Below are 21,515 nucleotides of genomic sequence, written 5' to 3' on the forward strand. Positions count from 1 at the left end.
ACAGACACTTGTGAGTGTTAGGAAATCACAAGAAGCAGTTTGTATATGCTCTCCTAGTGAATGATGGTTAGACAAGTATGATACATACATAAACACTTAGCAGCTAAAAATGTCTCCATATCATCCTTTATTCTCCGTGCCTATGCAAACCAAGTCATTGCAGGCCTTGGGGATAATAAAAATAGTTTGCACTGTTCGTGGCATATCTGATGATCTTAAAGCACTTTACTACAAAGGTAAGTAGTAATAGATTTTGAAACCTTATGTTTATGACCAGTTAAAAGATATTGGGAAAAATTGTAAATAATATTTTTAAATAAAACACTGAGTAGAATCTGTACAAGTTGTGAGAATTCAAACTCTGCTCAGTACTGCACTGACACATTTCTGAAGTTGAATGAAGCTTAAGATAAAATATTGCTTCAGTGTTCCTTTAGTGGTTTAGGTCCTGACCGTTTCTTTCATAGAATGCTTTAGTGACTCTTCGTACTTTTCCACGCAAAATAAAATAAAGGAGTGCAAAGTATTTTAGAATTGAGACAGAGTCCAAAACTAATAGGAATGGTTGCAACAGTTGTTCCTGTAGTTTTAAAATGGATTTTATTTGAATGTTTTCATGAAATATCTTTTGTTGACATTCTGCAAATGATGCCATCAAGTAACGTGCCAATTTTTTCTTCCTGTGGAGTAAGTTTGTACATCTGTAGAAACAAATAACCCCCCAACATGTAAAGGTTACACGGAAGAGAAAAAAGGTGGGCATGTACCCCTTTTCTTAACACCCCCCCCCCAAAAACAACGAAACACATTTCTTTATAAAGGAGATATTTAAGTATTTTTGAAGATTCTTTCCCCCCCCCCCCTTTTTTTTTTTTTACATTAGAAATGTAGATCTTGTCTTCCAGGCTAGACTTGATGGAGACTGAGGACCTAGACAAATTTTTACATCACAGGAGGCAAGAGAGTGAAAGGAAGAAACGGCAGGAATGGGACTTTTAGCCCGCAATTAAGAGCTCTATGTTTTTTTGGTTTGCATCTCATTAACTTTTTTTTTAACATAATGAGCATTTTGGAAACTGGGACTGAAATCTTCACCCTAGCAAAACTCCTACTGTCTTCAATGGGACCAGGATTCCACACAGGATCTGTCTCTTACATATTTAACACCTTTGCCCCTCATTTGAGTGTGAAAGCTCCCAACACACATCTCAAAGCTTTATAAAAGTTTCTCCAGCAAAAGCAAGGAATACTAGACTTGACATTCTTGATATTTCTAAAGGTAAAAAAAAGGAGGTGTTTTTTTTTTAAATAGCCCAAGTCTTCTTTACATATTATAGAAAAGAAAAAAGGGCACAAACAGCTTTTAAAAAGTCCTTTGCTGATCATGTTTAAATATGAAAATGGGTTTGCAACCATTACTTTAAATAGATTTATTATATGATGAAGAGTTTCAGGCACTGAACAGCTATTTTATTTTCTAGCACAGTTAACCAGACTCCTGTTTTGGTTTCCAGAAGTCTATAACACATGTCAAAAAAAGCAGCAAGGACTTAAAATAAAGGCTATGACATTATTGCAAAATCTTTTGATTTCTAAAGCAACTGCCAGCAGGCTGTCAACTCAATATTATTATTTTAGGAACCTCCAATTGGGTTATTCACATGCCTTAAGTTAAGAAATTGGGTAAATCTTTGCAGTATTTGGGCCTGCTGTTGTGAGAAACCTCAAAAGGACTCAACCTAGCATTCCTTGTGTATCCAAAACTCTCATTGAAGCCAGTGACAGTTTTGGATGCTGCTGGATCAACATCCATTGAAAAATGAAATTCCCTGAACAGAAGCAGCAGCAAACAAATACTCTATTTCCACTTAAAACAAAAGTTTCCAATCACACACACAAAAACCCACAAGGTTAAAGAAAAGTAATGAGTACTCACACTACAGATTTGGGAATCTTTAGAAGCTAATTTGGATTTAATGAGCTAGTTAAGTAAAATATACCAGCCCCAGTCATATTTCATATATTCTTAAAACAAGCCTTTACAAACCTTTTTAACTTTGGCTATATCTGTTATTTTGTGGAGTTCTGCTAGAGAAACCTGCTGACCTTCCACTTGAGATATTATGCCTTCCAGATTTACAGTTTTTTCTTTATCTTCAATCAGAACAATGAGCACTGCAGAATCGTTGTCTGAAATACCAAACTTTTTCAATGCATCTGAAATCTAAGATGAAATATTGAAATTGTATTGGTCATTTTCTTATTACATGGAAGCAAGTGTCTGGTATAATCTTTTCAATCATTTTGCTAAATTTTCTAATTGTGTAAATTGGCATAGTTCCACACCTGTGGAGCAGTGCCAGTTTATAGCAGCAGAGAATACAGACCCAATTTTTACTTTAGTAAGTCATATGATTTTGTTGTCCCAAATACCTTGTGTCTAAAGTGTTTGTTTATTGTTTTTTTTTTTCCTCAACAGGAGAGTATATTCATAAATGATCAGAAAACTAAAGTAATTACCTTTGGCCACAGACCAAAGTTGCGTAAATGGACAATGACCACTGTATTGAACAAATCAAGTCCTTTTCTTATCTGGGCATTTTTTTTTTTTTTTTACATGCAGTGATAAATAGGATAAGCATATACAGAAGGTTAAGGAGCATGCCTTAAAGTCTATACAAGCAGTTCTTTATTTTTCCTCAGATATATATGGAGGTAATTTAATTGCTTCAGTGCTCAGAGCGTTTAAGGCAAAGTTTGTGCTCAAATATTCAGTGGTACAGAAATTTGGGACTTGAAAATTTTTCTTAGGTCATTAGAGATAGTGCAAAAATATATTTTTGAGGAAAACGTTTGGTCTTCCTAAGTCTGTCCCAACTCTTACTTACGGCAGAGGTGAGTGAATGCTTTATCTCAACCAAAAGCACAATTCCTCTATATTAATGACTGGTTATGCATTCAGAATGTGAATTTACATTCTGGAGGAACACCTTAGTAAGTCTAAAACTTTAAAATTGCCCTTGCTTTTGCAAGTCCACTAATTTTTTCATTCCTGGGGTTTTCTGGAACTTAGGGTATAATAGAGAAATATGTGGAAATCTTAATAATAAGCTAATTAGAAACACACAATTTTCAAACAAAGGGGGCTTTCTTAAAAAGGAAGTGAGCTTGCACTGGGAGGCACAATTGTTTATGCACATGTAGGTCTAGCCATGTTGAAGATTTGCCACATTACTTATTATTTTGTAGCGCTTATTGTCAGAGAAATACAAGTTTTTTCCAGTTTTGGCTCAGATGTCCTTTGTCTTATTGACTCAAAAATTAGAATATTTGTTATGCAATTATAATAGTTTGGTTATCTGGACAGTTCTCATATTTGCTTGGTTGGTGGCAAAAATAAAGGATTGTATGAAATTAATTTTGCTATGGACAAAATGGATTAATTGATCATTAATTTTATGCAAGTTTATCCTCGTATATTGTTTTCCACAGTGTTTTAAAAGTGTAAATTGAATGAGAAAAAACAAAATTGTATTTTCTGTTCTCTGTATTGTGGTAATTTTAAAAATCTGAACTTATTTGTTATGACAGGCTCAGGGCTGCTACCACCTGCAGTCCACAAAAAAAGAAAATTGGTCAATCAGGAGTATTTCTGGATTCTCAGGGATGACCTAGAATAGAGGAGAGGTCATAGCACTGAGAGCTGATAAGTGTGCACTGAAATATGACCACGGAAGTTTAACCATTGTCGCGATCTAAGAAAGGAGCTCAGTACCTCACAGAATTGGGCCCTTGAGACAAGTATAGTATTCAGTTAATGCTTATTTTCAGCTTGGCTGGATAGATTTTGGAAAGTTCATCTGGCAACAGAGACATTTGTTCAGCAAAGTAAATCTTACATTGTTGTTTGGGGAAAGGTTGAAAATAATTTCTGCATTAAGAGTTCTAGTCTTCATTTTACCAATCCTGTGTAGGTGAACTGCTTTGTTTGTTGCCACAAGTATCTGAAATGGATCAACAATCTGCAGAACAGAATAGGAATAGATTAAAACTATAAAGAATTAGGTTTTTTCCCCCATTCAAATCATATAATCTTAATAATGTTAACTTTCTCTCTCAATTACTCCTGGTTTACTGCCCTAAAATCTGCCACCCTGACATTGAGCAGTAGATTATTCTGTGAGTCTTCCTACTGAAGTCAATGGGACTACTCACTGAGACAGGTAGTACTCAACCTGTTAGGATGACTGACTCTGTCCCTTAGTGATGGATGAATAACACCACTGATTAAACTGTCTCAAATCAAAGAATTGGAATAAAATTCAGTAATCTAACGTGTCAGGATTGTTTAATAAAGTTCTTTTTCTCTCCCCCAAACATTGCTTTGCTATTGCTAACAAAAGGTAATGGCAGGTTCTGAAAATAGTTATGGGGTTAAAGAAGAACAAAGGCTCCAGATGTTAGATATTAGGACATGAAGACTATTCAAACTACTGTATTTCTGGAACCAAATCTTTAAATGATTAGCATTTACTTTGACAGATGGAAGTAAATCATTCAAATAGCTACATCTAGGAGGTGAAGTGAATCAAAGACAGAAGGCTGTAAACTCTTAAAGCCCAATCCTACAATCAGATCTGCATGGGTGGACCCTTACACTTGCATGAAGTCCATGGGGCTGTGGATAGGCACAGAAGTCCAACCATATGCAGAAGCTTGCAGGAATACAAACATATCCAGAGAAGGAATTATAGCTTACAAAATTGTAATACAATATAAACAGTTACAATGTGTAATTATTTGGTGATTTGCTTACCATTGCAGGATTTATTAATGCTCCATCAATAGATCCTTCCATTGCTTTTTTTCTTAGAGCAACAGCATTTTTGACATCGTTAAACAAAACAAGAGTCACACTACAGTCAGGAAACAGTTCCAGTTGATGTGTGAAATGCTGCATCTTGTAACAAAAGAGTGAGTTTGCCTTGAACCAGTATAAAACAGCCAAACCTAGAGTATTTATAAACATAATTATTGCACAGGATTCATAATACTTAAGATAAACATTATTCTGAAAGAGACAAAGTTCTTAATGAAGCTTAAGTGGCAAATACTATAAAATATGGGTCACTTCACCTTGAATGGTTCCTTGAAATATGTGTTAACTACTTATGCTACACCAGTGGTTTTCAACCTATTTTAAATTTGCAGACCCCTAACAAATTTTGAATGGAGGTGTGGACCCTTCTGGAAATCTTAGACATCGTCTGCGGACCCGCACGGGTTCACAGAGCACAGGTTGAAAAGCACTGTGCTAAACAATCTGTTCCACCTTGTTATTAGCTGAGATACTCTGATTAAGTTTCCCAGAGCTGAAGAACAACTCTGTGTAAGGTAGAAAGCTTGTCTTGCTCACCAACAGAAGATATTACCTCACCCAGCAGGCATCTCTATCATGCTGGGACTGACACAGCTACAAAAATACTGCATAAAATAACCACTCCTATGTGTTAAGACAGAAATTTGCAAATATTTTCTTAGTATGGACCACCACCTCTCCTACTCAGGATTGTGCAAATCACTTCCCCAGCCATTGACAATCAGATGACATCTCAGTAGTTGATATGGAAAAAATAATAAGGAAGTATTGGCAGATGAAAGTTTGGCAGATGGAAACAAGAAGGAAGCCCAGGCAGCAGTACGTGACCAGTCAGCTGTCCACTGGAAGGTCCCAGTCCTCTAAGATCTTAACAAGGTGCTGACCTGCCCTTCTCTTAAATGGGAGTTGAAAGCACACTGGGACCTTGTAAGAAAGGCCTTTGGTGACTATGGTCTTATTCAGTTTTACACGCTTTCTTTCCTCCTTTTCTCTCTTCTTTAATAAAATAAGTAAACACGATCATTATGTAAAAGTTAATACACTGTAAAAAGATTTGTAAAATATTCCATTTGTTATTTTTATTCGGACAAAAAAAGTTAAAAATTAACTTTAGAAACTGAATCCATTGTATGTGATTAATCTGAATATGCCCAAGACAAAAAATCAGCATATCATTACTAAGAATTTTTTCTTACCCAAAAAACAGAAAAAAAGCGTAAGCAATATTAGTTCCAATTATCACCAGCTCCAGGCCGCCGGCCGCAGGTTGAAGACGCGTCTGAAGTGGTGTAACACTGGGCCGAGGTGGCTCTGCAATGCTCTGGCAGGGACAGAGAAAAGCTTTATGCCTTACAGCTCCTGTCACAGTTCACCCCGATCGCCCCCGAGCTCTGTCTGTCTGTCTGTCCATTGCTGGACCGGAGACGCCAGACGAGGGGCGGCCACAGGGCCACTTTCAGTGGCTCTGGCCTCCCATCGTGGGACACGGGGCAAAAGCACTCAGCCCTGCACAGTACCCAACCCTCTGCAGCAGGCACCTGCCTGAGGCATCACCCACCCCGGAGCGCTCCCGCTAGGGCTGCTCAGAGCAGGGGGAGCTTCAGCTGCCAGCCGGCGTGGGCAGCGCTCCGCGTCCGGCTCAGCAGCTCCCTCCCCGCGCGTCCGTCTGTCCGTCCGCCCGCCCGACCTACCCGCTTCCTCCTCCGCGTGCTGCGGGCAATCCCTTCCTTCCTTCCCCGGAAACCCAGGCTCGCCCCGAGCTCCGGCCGGCCCGCGCCATGGAGCGCTCCGAGGCCTATGGCTTCTCCGCCGCCATCAGCGGCACCTTCCTGCTCGCGTGCCTGCTCTTCTCGGCCCTGAACCGCGAGCAGCGCGCGCCCTACATGGACGAGGCCTTCCACGTCCCGCAGGCGCAGGCCTACTGCGAGGGCCTCTTCCAGCAGGTGCGTACAGGGCTCCCCGGCGGCCCCGGCCCGGGGTCGCGTCCAAGCGGGGGGGGGGCCCGGCCCGCACGGGCCCCACCTCCGCCCCCGCCGGGGCCGCTTCTGACAGGGCGCTGCCGAGCCACGGCCCAGCCCCGGCTTTGTGCCACCCCTACCCAGGGCGCCGCCTGCTCCGCTAAGCGGGCCCCAGCTCCCGCCCCCGGGGCCTTCCCCGAGGAGCCTGCGGAGAGCCGGCTGGTCCGATCGGGTTGTCTGCGGGCAAATGCTGCCCAAACCCGAATGTTTCCATTTCCACGAACCTCTGTGGAAACGCAGCCGCGCCCCGCCATGGTGCCTGCTGCGTGGCTGGGAGCCTAGCGCTCAGACAGGCCTGGGAGCCGGAGCCTGGCAGTCGTGACAGCCCCAAGCTCTGGACGCCCCAGCTCGAGGCAGGGTCTCAAGGTGTCCTGCTCCTTATCTCCTCCCCCACTCCAGTGACACTCCAGTGAAGGGAATGACACTACTCAGAGCACTATCCTCCTGTATTTTCTCTGTCGCCATCCTGGCATGGCATAATACAATCAGTTATGGGACCTCCACAGGTGCTGGAACCAGGAGAGCTGGGGATGCTGCAGCATCCCCTGGCTTGAAGTGGTTTCCAGCACATACAGGATTTTACAGTTTGGTGCAAGGGCTCTCAGCACCCCCACTATACCAATTGTTCCAGCACCCCTGGATACCTCTTTGTTTTTTGGTATCAATCATTGGTCTGTTTGGATGGGAGCGGTGGAGCTGTCTTTAGCTATGTCTACACACTGAGCACCACAGGTGCGGCATGTAGGGTGTATTCCCTGCTGCCTTCTCCTTGCCAGGGCCCCCTTCCTAGCAGCAGGGAAAGACCCTAGCAGTGGGGAGCTGGAGGAGTCTTTCCCTGCTGCTGAAATCTCTCCCTGTGGCAGGGAAAGACTCCAACAGCATGGAGCTACTGGGTTCTTTCCTCTCTGCCTCCCCCCTGCCAGAATCTTTCCCTGCTGTGGGAGTCTTTTCCTGTGGCTAGGAGAGGCTCCAACAGCAGTGATGTATGGCTTGGACAGGTAGACAGTACAGGGTATGTACTCGGGTACATACTAACACTGTTCAGGTGTGTCTTTACTTGCTTAAGTCATGTCCTAATGTCTGTGCTGCTATAGATACGCATTCTAGGGGGACTACCTGTGTATGTATTCCCCATGCCACAGAAAGAAATGTGCAGCGTAGACATAACCTTTTTTCTAGAATATATGCCTCCTATTTGCTGGAGCAGATTAAACTGCTTTGGCACTCAAATTATGTGAGAAGTGGAGATGAGCTTTTAACAATTCTTACTGGTTGGTGGACCGCACAAGTTATTTCTGAGGGGGAGCAATTGTCAGGCCTTAGCTAGCAACAGAAAAATGTGATGGTATAATTATAGTCATAATTTCTCAGCTAATAAGTGCTTGTTAATAACAATAGTTTGAGGAATGCATGTACTGTACTTATGTTTCACTTAATGGTGACCACAAAGAAGGAAAATATTGCTTGGGCTCTTTTTTGTTTATGATATATAAAGAAGGCTTGGCATTTTTTTTTTAAATTAAGGATTTTTGCATGCTTGTTATTTTTACTTAAGATATATCAGTAATGCCAAGAATGGTTTGCCCTGAGTTTGCTAAGATGGGGAAGTAGATGGGAATTGTTCTCAGAGGTTACAGAGAGGTAGAAAAAAAATGGAGGAAAAAATAAAAGAAAAAGTAAAAACTAAAGAGAATAAATCTACCCTAGACATCATTGACAAAGAGGAATAAAGGACAAAGGTGGAGGGAATGGGAAAAAAGAAAACAAAATCAAAACCATTTAGTCCACCTCCTGCCAGGATTGCAGGGTTATTCCATTTAGAAAATCTATCCAGTCAATCTCCGAAGCAACTAGGCATCTACCACTTATCTACCTCTTTTCTTCTAGTTGTCTGTTAGGTATTAACAAAAACTGAGATTTTAATAGATGTCTGGTTTCTACTTGCAGTCAAGTTTCACTTGCTTGGTGCACTTAATGACATAGTCCTCTAGTTTGTCAGTTGGTTGTCCGTAAAGTTTTAAAGAAAAATAATAGGGTAGAGAAACCTAAATGTCTAATCATGTAAAAACAAAACAAAACAAAAACCAAGCAGAAAAATACACATTTTTATGGCTGGGTTAGTGGAGAGGAAACATTTGTATACATCATAAAGAAGCAAAAAAAGAGCACAGGTGCAATTTCTTTTCCTTTTCATGTTGTCTTTAGCTCTTCCAGATAAAAATGATTGATTGTTTTTTCCAAAACCAAAATCCATAGAATACTAAAAAAAAAAAACCCTAAAACTTTTTTTTTGTGATTGAAAGTAGGATGAGACTGTTTTTGTTTACTGATCTGACTAATACTGAATATAAAGATGACCAATAACTTAATGGAACTACTTGCATGAAACACGTTAGTCGTGTGAAAAAGTATTTTCAGAATTTATACTCACGTTTACAATATAACATATCTAAATGGAAAATTAATGAGTTGGAATGTAAGATAGAACTACTTATAAACCTATTATTGTTTTTGATTGTTTCTGTGATGCATCTTTGGGTTTTCCCAATCCTTTAATCCCTTGGTTTTTTTTTATTTTTAAGTGGGACCCCATGATCACTACATTGCCTGGCTTATACTTGATGTCGGTTGGAATAGTGAAACCTGCAGTTTGGCTCTTTGGATGGTCTGGAAGTGTAGTGTGCTCTACAGGAATGCTCCGATTTATTAATCTCCTTTTCAGTGTTGGGAACTTCTACTTACTGTATTTGCTTTTGTGCAAGATACATCATAAAAACAAGGTACACTCTGAATCCATTAGAATTACATACAGTAATAAGTACAAATTTTGATGAGACTCTAAGCTGTCCCTTACTATATGAGGAGTTTCAGATCTCCTCAGTTTTATGCAACAAATATTTGTATCATTTAGATTATTTTATTGGCTCCTTCCTTCTTCTCTAAAACCAGGTTTTTTCCCTTCCCTTAGGGCTTGATGCTGTAAAGACTTACATTTGTGTTCAATTTTACACATTTGAACAGTCCTATTCAAGTTGATGGGACTACTGTATTTATAAAGTTAATATTAATAGATTTGTATAGCTTGAAAGTGACCCTTATGGTAATCTAGTCTGACCTGCACTACACAGGCATTAGAACTTCACCGAGTAATTCCTTCATCAAGCCCATAACTTGGGGTTGAGCTAGAACAGTGATACTCAGATTGAGGCTTGTGAGCCACAGGCGTCTTCTTAATGTGTCTTCTGTGACTCTTTGCAGCACATAATATTAAAACACTGTGTGATTTAATTATTAACCAATCAGGATGTTTTTACTATGTTATTAACCAATTGTAGTTGATAAAATAATAATACTTGGTCCGTCATTTTGCTGCTAGAATAATTTTATATATACATACATATACAAAATATTTCCCCGGTCATGCTGTTTAAATATGAATATATAGTACTGTAGCAAATGAAACAATGAATTCACACTACTGTGGCTCTTTTGGGAAATGTTAATCACTAATTTGGCTCCTGAACCACTGAGGTCTGAGCATTACAGAGCTAGAACTTATTGTCTGGAAAAATATCTAATTTTGATATAAAGATTTCAAGTAACATCCCTAGGTAAATTGATCCAGTGGTTAATTACCCTAATTAAAAATTTGCACCTTAGTTCTAGTCTGAATTTGCCTAGCTTCAGCTTCCAGCCTTCAGATCAGTTTATGCCTTTGTCGGCTAGATTAAGGATCCCTTTATCATCAGAAATCATCTCTCCATATAGATATTCTCAATCCAGGATAAAGTCATCTCTTAAAAAACACATGCATAAATCTTTGCAAGGTCAGGGTCTAATTTAATAAAGAATTCATTCTTTTGGAATAGCTTTTATTTTATATTTGTAGATGCAAATATAAATGTAAAGTACCCGGTATATAAGTGAAAGTGTTGGCTTTAGTATTTTCAACTGTAAGACTTTTTTTCCCCCAAAGTTTCTTTATTACTTTATAAAATAATAATGAAAAGGAACTGTAGAAACTGCAGCACAGATTAAATAGGCTTAAATGACGCTCTATGGCCAGTTTCAGCAGAAGTTATGGTAACTGTGCTGTCAGAGAATGGTGCATTCTGGATGTCATAGGGAACTGCAGTAAGATAGTTGCAGGATAGGGGCCTTAGATATACCATGACAGACACTATATAAACACCTAAAATAGAATTGAAATTAATGTAATTTTCCTATTGTCTTCACAGTTTACTTTTAAATCACCAGCGGTGCTCTAATATTCTACATACTTGTATTTCTCTTATGTTTTATTGACTTATGTTCCATATTAGTGTAGCAGAAGGTTGACAATAAATTGAGTGCAGTGTGCATACTGGTGTAATAAAAACTGATTCAGCTCAGAAGAGATGCTGTTTTTTGGTACTGAGGATTCTAAAGAATGGTACCCTTTAAATAATTGTGATTTTTGTTCTTTGATGGAAGTAATACTACTGATAGTTTTTTTTCTCCCTCTCTCTCTAGACTGTGTCTGGTTTCCAGAGAATCTTATCTACGTTAACCCTTGCAATGTTTCCTACCCTCTATTTTTTTACATTCCTTTATTATACAGACACAGGATCAGTGTTTTTTACTCTGTTTGCATATTTAATGTGCCTTTATGGTAACCATAAAACTTCAGCCCTACTTGGGTTTTGTGGCTTTATGTTTCGTCAAACAAATATTATATGGACTATTTTCTGTGGGGGAAGTGTTGTTGCAGAAAAGCTAAGTGAAGCCTGGAAGACAGAATTACAGAAGAAAAAAGAAGAAAGGATTTCAGCAACGAAGGGATCATTTTCAGAATTAATCAAAGTAGTACAATTTCTTACTGAGTACATCATGTCATTTAAAAACCTAGTAACTCTTATTGTTTTGACCTGGCCGTACATCCTCTTAGTAATTGTGTTCTTTGCTTTTGTGGTAATCAATGGTGGAATAGTTGTTGGTGACAGGAGTAGCCATGAAGCCTGTTTCCACATCCCTCAACTGTTCTACTTTTTTTCCTTTACTCTCTTTTTTTCCTTTCCTCATCTAATGACACCTAATAAAATTGGAAATTTCCTTCGATCAGTACGGAAGCACTTGATTCAATATAGCATACTCATTGCCATCTCTTTATTCCTGGTCTGGAAATTTACATATGTTCATAAATACTTGATTGGAGATAACAGACATTACACATTTTATGTATGGAGAAAAGTCTTCCAAAGACATGACCTTGTGAAATACATATTTGTTCCAGCCTATATATTTGCTGGCTGGAGTTTGGCTGACTCACTGAAATCAAAATCTATTTTTTGGAACTTGATATATTTTGTATGTGTGTTTGCTGTCACAGTTCCTCAAAAGCTACTGGAATTTCGTTACTTCATTTTGCCATTTTTAATATATAGGCTCAATATTCCAGTTCCACCTCTTTCCAGGCTTCTCCTTGAGCTGACTTTATATGTTGTTGTGAATGCAGTAAGCTTTCATCTATTTCTGAACAAAACATTTCAGTGGCCAAATAATGAAGAAATCCAGAGGTTTATGTGGTGATTTTGTACTCTTAAGAAGACTCAATTCTGTGCCTTTTCTGCAATGAATAAGTGACTACGAGCCCTAAAATTAAGTAGAGTGTATTGCTATATGTAACTTTTCTGTGGACGGTGTAGGGACTGAAGTGAGTTGGATATTTATATTCTTGGAAATGAATGTGAGATTTGATTTACTGTTTCTACATGATAGGGTATTACACCAAATTTATAAGGCTTTAGGGTCCTGGATTTAATAAATATGGCATCAGGGAAAATTCAGAAGTGTTTCCAAACATTCTGCAATTAATATGAAATGAGGGAGATGTTTACAGTCATATTTCATAATAATACTGTTGTTCTATGGTAAATATTTAAAACTGTTTTTCCTCTAGTGGGGGCTCTGAAGAAAGACGTAACAGTGATACTTGGAAATGTTGGAGTAAAAGTTAAATTCTTGGTCGGAGACCAGCACAAATAAAACTTCCAAAAAAATTGCAAATTAATTGGTAAGCATTCTGATTTCAGGTTGTAGGGTTTTGTTTCCAAAGTATTTCAGCAGTTAAATATTTGTCTAACAGTAATGACCAGGTTTCATAAACAGTAAAAATCTGCAGCATAGGTCGTTTCCATCCATACCTGTTAGAGATCAGGGGTTAAATCCAGTGGAGCCAGGATTTCACCCCAGATTCTTCAGGGTTAAAATTTTCAAAAGTTCCTACTTTCCAATGACTTTCAGTGAGATTTAGGCTGCTAAGTGCCTAAGTCACTCTTGAAAATGTGACCTAGGCTCCTAAGTCACTTAGGTGTTTTGAACATTTTACCCTAGATCAGTATTTATAAACTCATAATGCAGACCTTATTCATGAACCTTCTTTTTCAGAAATACATGTAATTGTACAGCAAAAGATAAATTGCATTTGATAACATGACGTGTTAAAAAGGGAGCAGTTTCTAAAACACATCATTACACTGTGGAGCTTAGTATAATGAACACTCTTTAAAATAATAGGCTTTCTCTGTCCTGAGGTTATGTGCTTAACAAGTTTGCACTTAAGTGGGATGTAAGTGTTCTCCCAAGTAGAATTGATTGTTTCTAAGATCTGACATATAATCTTAAAAAAGTACCAATGGCATTATTTAATTGTACTTTTACATGTTTTTCATATATATAGAACTAGTACTTTTTTCATACAAAGGTGTACTGTATATGGAAATTTTTGTTTTTAAAAAAGCACCTTTGTGTATTTTCAGAATCAAAGAATGCTGTGTCTTTTCCCCTCAGTAAATTACTTTAATTAGACTTGCAAGTATTCTTTGGACACTTCTAATAGCTTATAAAGCAGCTTTATAAATAGAATGCCCTAGAATGAAGTGTCTCCAAGCTACTCCTTGTTCTGGGACTGAAATATTGCAGTCAGGTCTGTGTATTCACAGCAAATTCAGCCTGTAAAACCTATACGACTACCATTCCAATTATTCTGAAATGGAATTGTTTCTCAGAAGGTCAGAGATGTGTAGTTAATGACCCACAGCTGTCATTTCTCAGCTGTGCAGCATGCAAAACGTTGCACTCTGGCTTGGAATCCCATCTATCCATTCACAACATACTCGCACACCACTTCTCTTGAGGAAGGCTTAGAGCCACCCTTCAATGAGTAATTTCTTTTGAGTATTGTATTTAAAGCACTCCCCTGCTTCCTGCTTTCTTTCTTGCCCTGCCTCCAATAACTGTAATTTATTGTTAATCTGTATGTAGCATTTGAATAGGGAAGCCCACTCAGATAATTCCATATAACAGAACCAACTGGGAAAGAGATAGCAGAAGCATGAGCTGGGTTGCATTTCAAGCACCTCCACACATCATTGCTTCCAAGCCCAGTCCGTACCACTGTCTTAATTTACGATTTCAATGTGACAGTTTATGGGAGAGAATTCTTCATGGCTCCCATCATTATGCTTGTTTAATTAAAACAGTAATTAATGTTGTTATGTAAAAGGTGTGTGCGTAAGCTTTAAATACAACTTTAAACACACACTCCTTAATTTTGCTGTGGGGGAGAATGGAAGGGCTAGCCAAGGGGGTTCAAGTAGTTTTTTGTCTAGAATTCTGACCTCTTCATGATCGAGCTTTTGTGAATGTTTGGGTTATGGGAGAGCTGGCTTTTCCTTGATTAGATGAAGGAGAGTGGGTCTGAATTTATATAGTCCATGTACACATATTTTCTGTGTAGATCTCTCTTGATATTGTGGTATCTGAATGTCTTTCAGATAAACATAAGGATGGATAGCTTTTGTGCTCTCTTTCTCCTTATCCTTAATTGAGAGAGCTCAGTTGTGTTTCAGTTGAAAAGAGTGAATTTAAACATAGAAAAATTGTGATGCAGTCATATTCTTCTGGTCCTGTAAAGAGAAGGGAACCCATTGTAGAAGCCCCCGAACTCAGAGCACCATGAATTTTCTGATGGGCTTTTTAGTACAGGATACTAGTAATCAAGCAGTTCATGAATGACTTATACATAGGTCTTAGGAACTATTTAAAATAAAAAGGGTGACGTTTACAAACTGAAACACCTCAACATTTTAACACCATGAATTTTCTTCCCCAGTGAAATGTGTTAATTGCATTTTGAATGAATACTTTAGGGTGCTACTTCCTGTTCTTGATGCTCTGAAGTCTCCCTAGCCTCTGTTTGCCAGATGCTGGGAATGGGCAACAGGATGGATCACTTGATGATTACCTGTTCTGTTCATCCCTCTGAATCATCTGGCATTGGCCACTGTCAGAAGACAGGATACTGGGCTAGATGGACCATTGGTCTGACCCAGAGTGGCCGTACTTATGTATCTTACTAATTTAAAACCAGGATATGGAATTGAAATACTTACTTTTTCATTTTAAAAAAAAGGCATTTGGCATTCTTAACAGCTCACTGTTCTTTCAAATAATGTTCCCAACCAGGGGAGTTCTGGTATTCATGCATTAGTAAGTTACTAAAACACAGAATATGAGAGAGAGAGAGAGAGAGAGATAAGGCTTTTGAATATAAATTCACTTTGTATAAATACGTTTACATTTACATCACTTTTGCTGATGAGCTAGAGGCTCTTTATTGGATTTAATTCAATTTATTCCTGAACAGTGAATTTAGAAAACAAATGCAATATTATTTTAGCAATACTGTATTTTTCAGAAATAGATATGGTTGTAGTCACAATGCTATCAGTCATAGGAAAGGTTTCAAGATTTACTGAAATCACATTTGAAATTCTGCAACTACCATTAATAATGGCATTGTTTTAATCTATTTTTAGTGGACCAAGGTTCTGTGAATTTAATAATCCTGGAAGAGAATAGTTTCTGTTTTGAAAAATTCTAATCTTTGTCTTTTGCCCCTAAAATATTTCAATTTTTGAAATTTATTGTGGGAGATAATGCCAGCCTGCAATTTTAAAAACAGAGGGGCCCATCCTCAGCCCCAAAATGTCTTGTAGGTGAAATGATTTACTGAAGCATTATAAAAATGAATTACTGTAAATGTTTCTAATGAGGCATCCATTTAAAAAATAATTTCATCATGCTAATTTCTTGAAACAGATGGTTTTGTCCTGGGTGGCAGCTAACGTCGTGTTTTAACAGCATCCAAAAGTGGTAGCTCTAGATTGATTGATTTTTTTTTTTATTAAACTAGGAAAGTGAAGGGTGATCTTCCTCAGTCAATATTGGGAAAATCAAAAAAACTTGCATCTCAGACAACAGAGAACTATATAGAGAAAAGACTGAGTTTTGAACTTTTGAGGTTACTTCTGCTGAATTATATATGAGGGAAAAACCATAGAATCATAGAATATTAGGGTTGGAAGGGACCTCAGGAGGTCATCTAGTCCAACCCCCTGCTCAAAGCAGGACCAATCCCCAACTAAATCATCCCAGCCAGGGCTTTGTCAAGCCTGACCTTAAAAACTTCTAAGGAAGGAGATTCCACCACCTCCCTAGATAACGCATTCCAGTGCTTCACCACCCTCCTGGTGAAAAAGTTTTTCCTAATATCCACTGCAACTTGAGACCATTACTCCTCATTCTGTCATCTGCCACCACTGAGAACAGTCTAGATCCATCCTCTTTGGAACCCCCTTTCAGGTAGTTGAAAGCAGCTATCAAATCCCCCCTCATTCTTCTCTTCTGCAGACTAAACAATCCCAGTTCCCTCAGCCTCTCCTCATAAGTCATGTGTTCCAGTCCCCTAATCATTTTTGTTGCCCTCCGCTGGACTCTTTCCAATTTTTCCACATCCTTCTTGAAGTGTGGGGCCCAAAACTGGACACAGTACTCCAGATGAGGCCTCACCAACGTCGAATAGAGGGGAATGATCACATCCCTCGATCTGCTGGCAATGCCCCTACTTATACATCCCAAAATGCCGTTAGCTTTCTTGGCAACAAGGGCACACTGTTGACTCATATCCAGCTTCTCGTCCACTGTAACCCCTAGGTCCTTTTCTGCAGAACTGCTGCCGAGCCATTTGGTCCCTAGTCTGTAGCGGTGCATGGGATTCTTCTGTCCTAAGTGCAGGACTCTGCACTTGTCCTTGTTGAACCTCATCAGATTTCTTTTGGCCCAATCCTCTAATTTGTCTAGCGCCCTCTGTATCCTATCCCTACCCTCCAGCATATCTACCTCTCCTCCCAGTTTAGTGTGATCTGCAAACTTGCTGAGGGTGCAATCCACACCATCCTCCGTATCATTTATGGTGATAATGAACAAAACCGGCCCGAGGACTGACCCTTGGGGCACTCCACTTGGTACCGGCTGCCAACTAGACATGGAGCCATTGATCACTATCCGTTGAGCCCGACAATCTAGCCAACTTTCTATCCACCTCATAGTCCATTCAGTCAGCCCATACTACTTTAACTTGCTGGCAAGAATACTGTGGGAGACGGTGTCAAAAGCTTTGCTAAAGTCAAGGAACAACACGTCCACCGCTTTCCCCTCATCCACAGAGCCAGTTATCTCATCATAGAAGTCAATTAGATTAGTCAGGCATGACTTGCCCTTGGTGAATCCATGCTGACTGTTCCTGATCACTTTCCTCTCCTCCAAGTGCTTCAGAATTGATTCTTTGAGGACCTGCTCCATGATTTGTCCAGGGACTGAGGTGAGGCTGATTGGCCTGTAGTTCCCAGGGTCCTTCTTCTTCCCTTTTTTAAAGATGGGTACTACATTAGCCTTTTTCCAGTCGTCCGGGACCTCCCCCGATTGCCATGAGTTTTCAAAGATAATGGCCAATGGCTCTGCAATCACATCCGCCAACTCCTTTAGCACTCTCGGATGCAGCGCATCCGGACCCATGGACTTGTGCTCGTCCAGCTTTTCTAAATAGTCCCGAACCACTTCTTTCTCCACAGAGGGCTGGTCACCTCCTCCCCATGCTGTGCTGCCCAGTGCAGCAGTCTGGGAGCTGACCTTGTTCGTGAAGGCAGAGGCAAAAAAGGATTGAGTACATTAGCTTTTTCCACATCCTCTGTCACTAGGTTGCCTCTCTCATTCAGTAAGGGGCCCACACTTTCCTTGACTTTCTTCTTGTTGCTAACATACCTGAAGAAACCCTTCTTGTTACTCTTTACATCTTTTGCTAGCTGCAACTCCAGGTGTGATTTGGCCTTCCTGATTTCACTCCTGCATCCCCGAGCAATATTGTTATACTCTTCCCTCGTCATTTGTCCAATCTTCCACTTCTTGTAAGCTTCTTTTTTGTGTTCAAGATCAGCAAGGATTTCACTGTTAAGCCAAGCTGGTCGCCTGCCATATTTACTATTCTTTCTACACATCGGGATGGTTTGTCCCTGTAACCTCAATCAGGATTCTTTAAAATAGCCAGCTCTCCTGGACTCCTTTCCCCCTCATGTTATTCTCCCAGGGGATCCTGCCCATCAGTTCCCTGAGGGAGTCAGAGTCTGCTTTTCTGAAGTCCAGGGTCCGTATTCTGCTGCTCTCCTTTCTTCCCTGTGTCAGGATCCTGAACTCGACCATCTCATGGTCACTGCCTCCCAGGTTCCAATCCACTTTTGCTTCCCCTACTAATTCTTCCCGGTTTGTGAGCAGCAGGTCAAGAAGAGCTCTGCCCCTAGTTGGTTCCTCCAGCATTTGCACCAGGAAATTGTCCCCTACACTTTCCAAAAACTTCCTGGATTGTCTGTGCACTACTGTATTGCTCTTCCAGCAGATATCAGGGTGATTGAAGTCTCCCATGAGAACCAGAGCCTGTGATGTAGTAACTTCCGTGAGTTGCCGGAAGAAAGCCTTGTCCACCTCATCCCCCTGGTCCGGTGGTCTATAGCAGGCTCCCACCACGACATCACCCTTGTTGCTCACACTTCTAAACTTAATCCAGAAACACTCAGGTTTTTCTGCAGTTTCATACTTGAACTCTGTGCAGTCATACTGTTCCCTTACATACAGTGCAACTCCCCCACCTTTTCTGCCCTGCCTGTCCTTCCTGAACAGTTTATATCCATCCATGACAGTACTCCAGTCATGTGAGTTATCCCACCAAGTCTCTGTTATTCCAGTCACATCATAATTCCTTGACTGTGCCAGGACTTCCAGTTCTCCCTGCTTGTTTCCCAGGCTTCTTGCATTTGTGTATAGGCACTTGAGATAACTCGCTGATCGTCCCTCTTTCTCAGTATGAGGCAGGACCCCTGCCCTCTCGCGCGCTCCTGCTCGTGCTTCCTCCCCGTATCCCACTTACCTGAGGGCTTTGGTCTCCTTCCCCCGGTGAACCTAGTTTAAAGCCCTCCTCACTAGGTTAGCCAGCCTGCTTGCGAAGATGCTCTTCCCTCTCTTCGTTAGGTGGAGCCTGTCTCTGCCTAGCACGCCTCCTTCTTGGAACACCATCCCATGGTCAAAGAATCCAAAGCCTTCTCTCCGACACCACCTGCATAGCCATTCGTTGACTTCCACGATTCGACGGTCTCTACCCAGGCCTTTTCCTTCCATGGGCAGGATGGACGAGAAGACCACTTGTGCCTCAAACTCCTTTATCCTTCTTCCCAGAGCCACGTAGTCCGCAGTGATCCGCTCAAGGTCATTCTTGGCAGTATCATTGGTGTCCACGTGGAGAAGCAGGAAGGGGTAGCGATCCGAGGGCTTGATGAGTCTCGGCAGTCTCTCCGTCACATCGTGAATCCTAGCTCCTGGCAAGCAGCAGACTTCTCGGTTTTCCCAGTCGGGGCGGCAGATAGATGACTCAGTCCCCCTGAGGAGAGAGTCCCCGACCACCACCGCCCGCCTCCTTCTCTTGGGAGCGGTGGTCGTGGAACCCCCAACCCTAGGACAGTGCATCTCATGCCTTCCAATCGGCGGAGTCTCCTTCTGTTCCCTTCCCTCAGATGTATCATCTAGTCCACTGTCCGCATTAGTACCTGTGGAGAGAACATGAAAACGGTTACTTACCTGTATCTGAGTTGCTGGTACATGGACGCTCCCCTTTCTTCTTCTGGAGGTCACATGCTGCCAAATTTCTTCACTGTCCTCCTGTCCCCACCTCCCAGCCTGTTCTGAATCTTCAGAACATTGTGCCATGTGGATCCTATTAGCTCAACAATGTATGTAGTTTAAAGTCAAGAGAAGAGCAGGTACAATTGAATTAGCTACAATAATGTGTTTGCTTTGTTATAATGTGGGAAAATATAGCACATATTTTACATAAAAATAATTGTGGTGGTCAGCAAATAGAGGCTGAGCTACAGGGGCTTTGCATACAGTTCTTAATCAAAAAATGAGATTATTGTTTCAGAGGGGTCTTTTGGACAACAGTGTGTGACTAGTCCTGTAGGAGTAATTCTATTTTCTTTTGCTTAGAAGTGTTACTTGACTTGTTTCATTCCTCTTTAATCCTTCAACAACACATAATATTGGTTCATTTCAGATGCAAAATCTACTCTAGATAGGTGCATTCATAAAATTTTCTTCATTGGGGACTATACTAATAACTTTTGATAGTAAATAGCTCATACCATGTACATAATTTATGTTCAGAATTATTTTCTGAAAATGATGTAGTCCATTTTTGTAATCTTTGAGGAGGGATGGTTAATTTTGTCTTGTGATACACACTTTTAAAAATCCTCACAAGGTGGCAGCCTTGAACCATCTTTTTCAAATGACCAGATATTTATTTTAATGATATTTTGAATTATAGTGTCATGTTTCCTACTCTTAGTTCATGTTCAAGAGTTAAAACATTTAAAGTACTTTAGCATATATCCTTATGTAACTTTTTCAATAACTTGTGTAGCTACAATGTTTGTGTTCTTAATTTGTTAACCTTTTTGTTAGGTTTCTAAAAGCCATGTATTTTTGCTTATTATTTTAAAAATATTTGTTTTAATTCTAGCAAGATTTGGTATGTTGTGTCTGTGAAATCCTTGATCTCTTTTCATACTTGATATTAGAAAAAACAGAAATTAAGCCTGAAAGCTCACTGTTGAAATGAGGTACTTACTTTACATAGTACTTTATGGTGTGTAATGTCAAAATAGCTTTTTAGTAGGAAACTTGTTTAATTTCCTAACTGATTTCTTGAATTAACTGTTTTACCCCATCCATATTTTAGACAGAGAGCCATTCTGCCATACCTGAGATACAAATATGGCAAACAGACACATTGAGAAAAGAAAGCAAAGTAATTGTGTTTGTGAGACTGGCACAGGTGGTGTCTTTCTAAAATATTCATGCTTTTTTTTGTTGGACTGTGTACTTTTGAAAAATGTATACTCAAAGGGCTTTGAGCCATATGGTAGACTTATTATGTGTTAAATGTCACTTAATTTTTGGTGTACTTGAAATATATAGAGCCAGGAATTTCTCAAGAATATTTGCCTGCATATCTCTAACTCTTGTGCTGTATTAACAACCTTAATTTTTTAAAAAAGTTTTGGCTCACTAATATATATTTTTTGCTTTAGTGTCTGTCCCTTATGTGCATTTCAGTGACTTGTACAATATTTGCTTACAAAATATCCTTAGTAAGAGTGGTTTAGAGCTAAGCCAGCATAATCAGATTGGTT

General features: G+C 39.9%; 2 protein-coding genes across 5 annotated transcripts in view; one reads left to right on the forward strand and one right to left on the reverse strand.

Annotated features, from left to right (window-relative positions):
* Positions 1–497: 497 nt before the first annotated feature.
* Positions 498–6,872, reverse strand: TPRKB (TP53RK binding protein). 3 transcript variants are annotated; one of them, XM_074942428.1, is made up of 6 exons: positions 6,571–6,872; positions 6,076–6,200; positions 4,817–4,960; positions 3,900–4,022; positions 2,048–2,224; positions 498–701 (listed from the first exon to the last, which is right to left on the reverse strand). In XM_074942428.1, the coding sequence occupies exons 3-6, from the start codon at positions 4,958–4,960 to the stop codon at positions 615–617; spliced, it is 531 nt and encodes a 176-aa protein (XP_074798529.1). In that variant the 5' UTR covers positions 6,076–6,200; positions 6,571–6,872; the 3' UTR covers positions 498–614. The 3 variants fall into 3 exon arrangements, with proteins under 3 accessions (XP_074798529.1, XP_074798527.1, XP_074798528.1); XM_074942426.1 differs by having other exon boundaries at positions 4,817–5,010; XM_074942427.1 differs by lacking the exon at positions 6,571–6,872 and adding an exon at positions 6,438–6,565 and having other exon boundaries at positions 4,817–5,010.
* Positions 6,470–21,515, forward strand: part of ALG10 (ALG10 alpha-1,2-glucosyltransferase) — an 87,940-nt gene continuing 72,894 nt past the window's right edge. Inside the window, exons 1-3 of one of the 2 annotated variants that reach the window (XM_074942424.1) lie at positions 6,473–6,822; positions 9,480–9,677; positions 11,410–13,383. In XM_074942424.1, coding sequence (XP_074798525.1) covers positions 6,658–6,822; positions 9,480–9,677; positions 11,410–12,465 — 1,419 coding nt within the window. In that variant the 5' untranslated portion in view covers positions 6,473–6,657 and the 3' untranslated portion in view covers positions 12,466–13,383. Of the gene's footprint in view, positions 6,823–9,479; positions 9,678–11,409; positions 13,384–21,515 lie in introns of those variants that run through there. The other variant, XM_074942425.1, reaches the window with a different exon arrangement.

The sequence above is a fragment of the Natator depressus genome, chromosome 1 (assembly GCF_965152275.1).
Source record: "Natator depressus isolate rNatDep1 chromosome 1, rNatDep2.hap1, whole genome shotgun sequence".
NCBI classification, from domain to species: Eukaryota; Metazoa; Chordata; order Testudines; family Cheloniidae; genus Natator; species Natator depressus.

Coding starts and splice junctions, on each gene's coding strand:
- TPRKB (XM_074942428.1), bottom strand. CDS start 4,960: ATGCAGCATTTCACACATCAACTGGAACTGTTTCCTGACTGTAGTGTG. Junction 2,225..3,899: donor ACCTTTCCCCAAACAACAAT/GTAAGATTTACT, acceptor ATTTCATCTTAG/ATTTCAGATGCATTGAAAAA. Junction 702..2,047: donor ATATAGCCAAAGTTAAAAAG/GTTTGTAAAGGC, acceptor TTGTTTCTACAG/ATGTACAAACTTACTCCACA.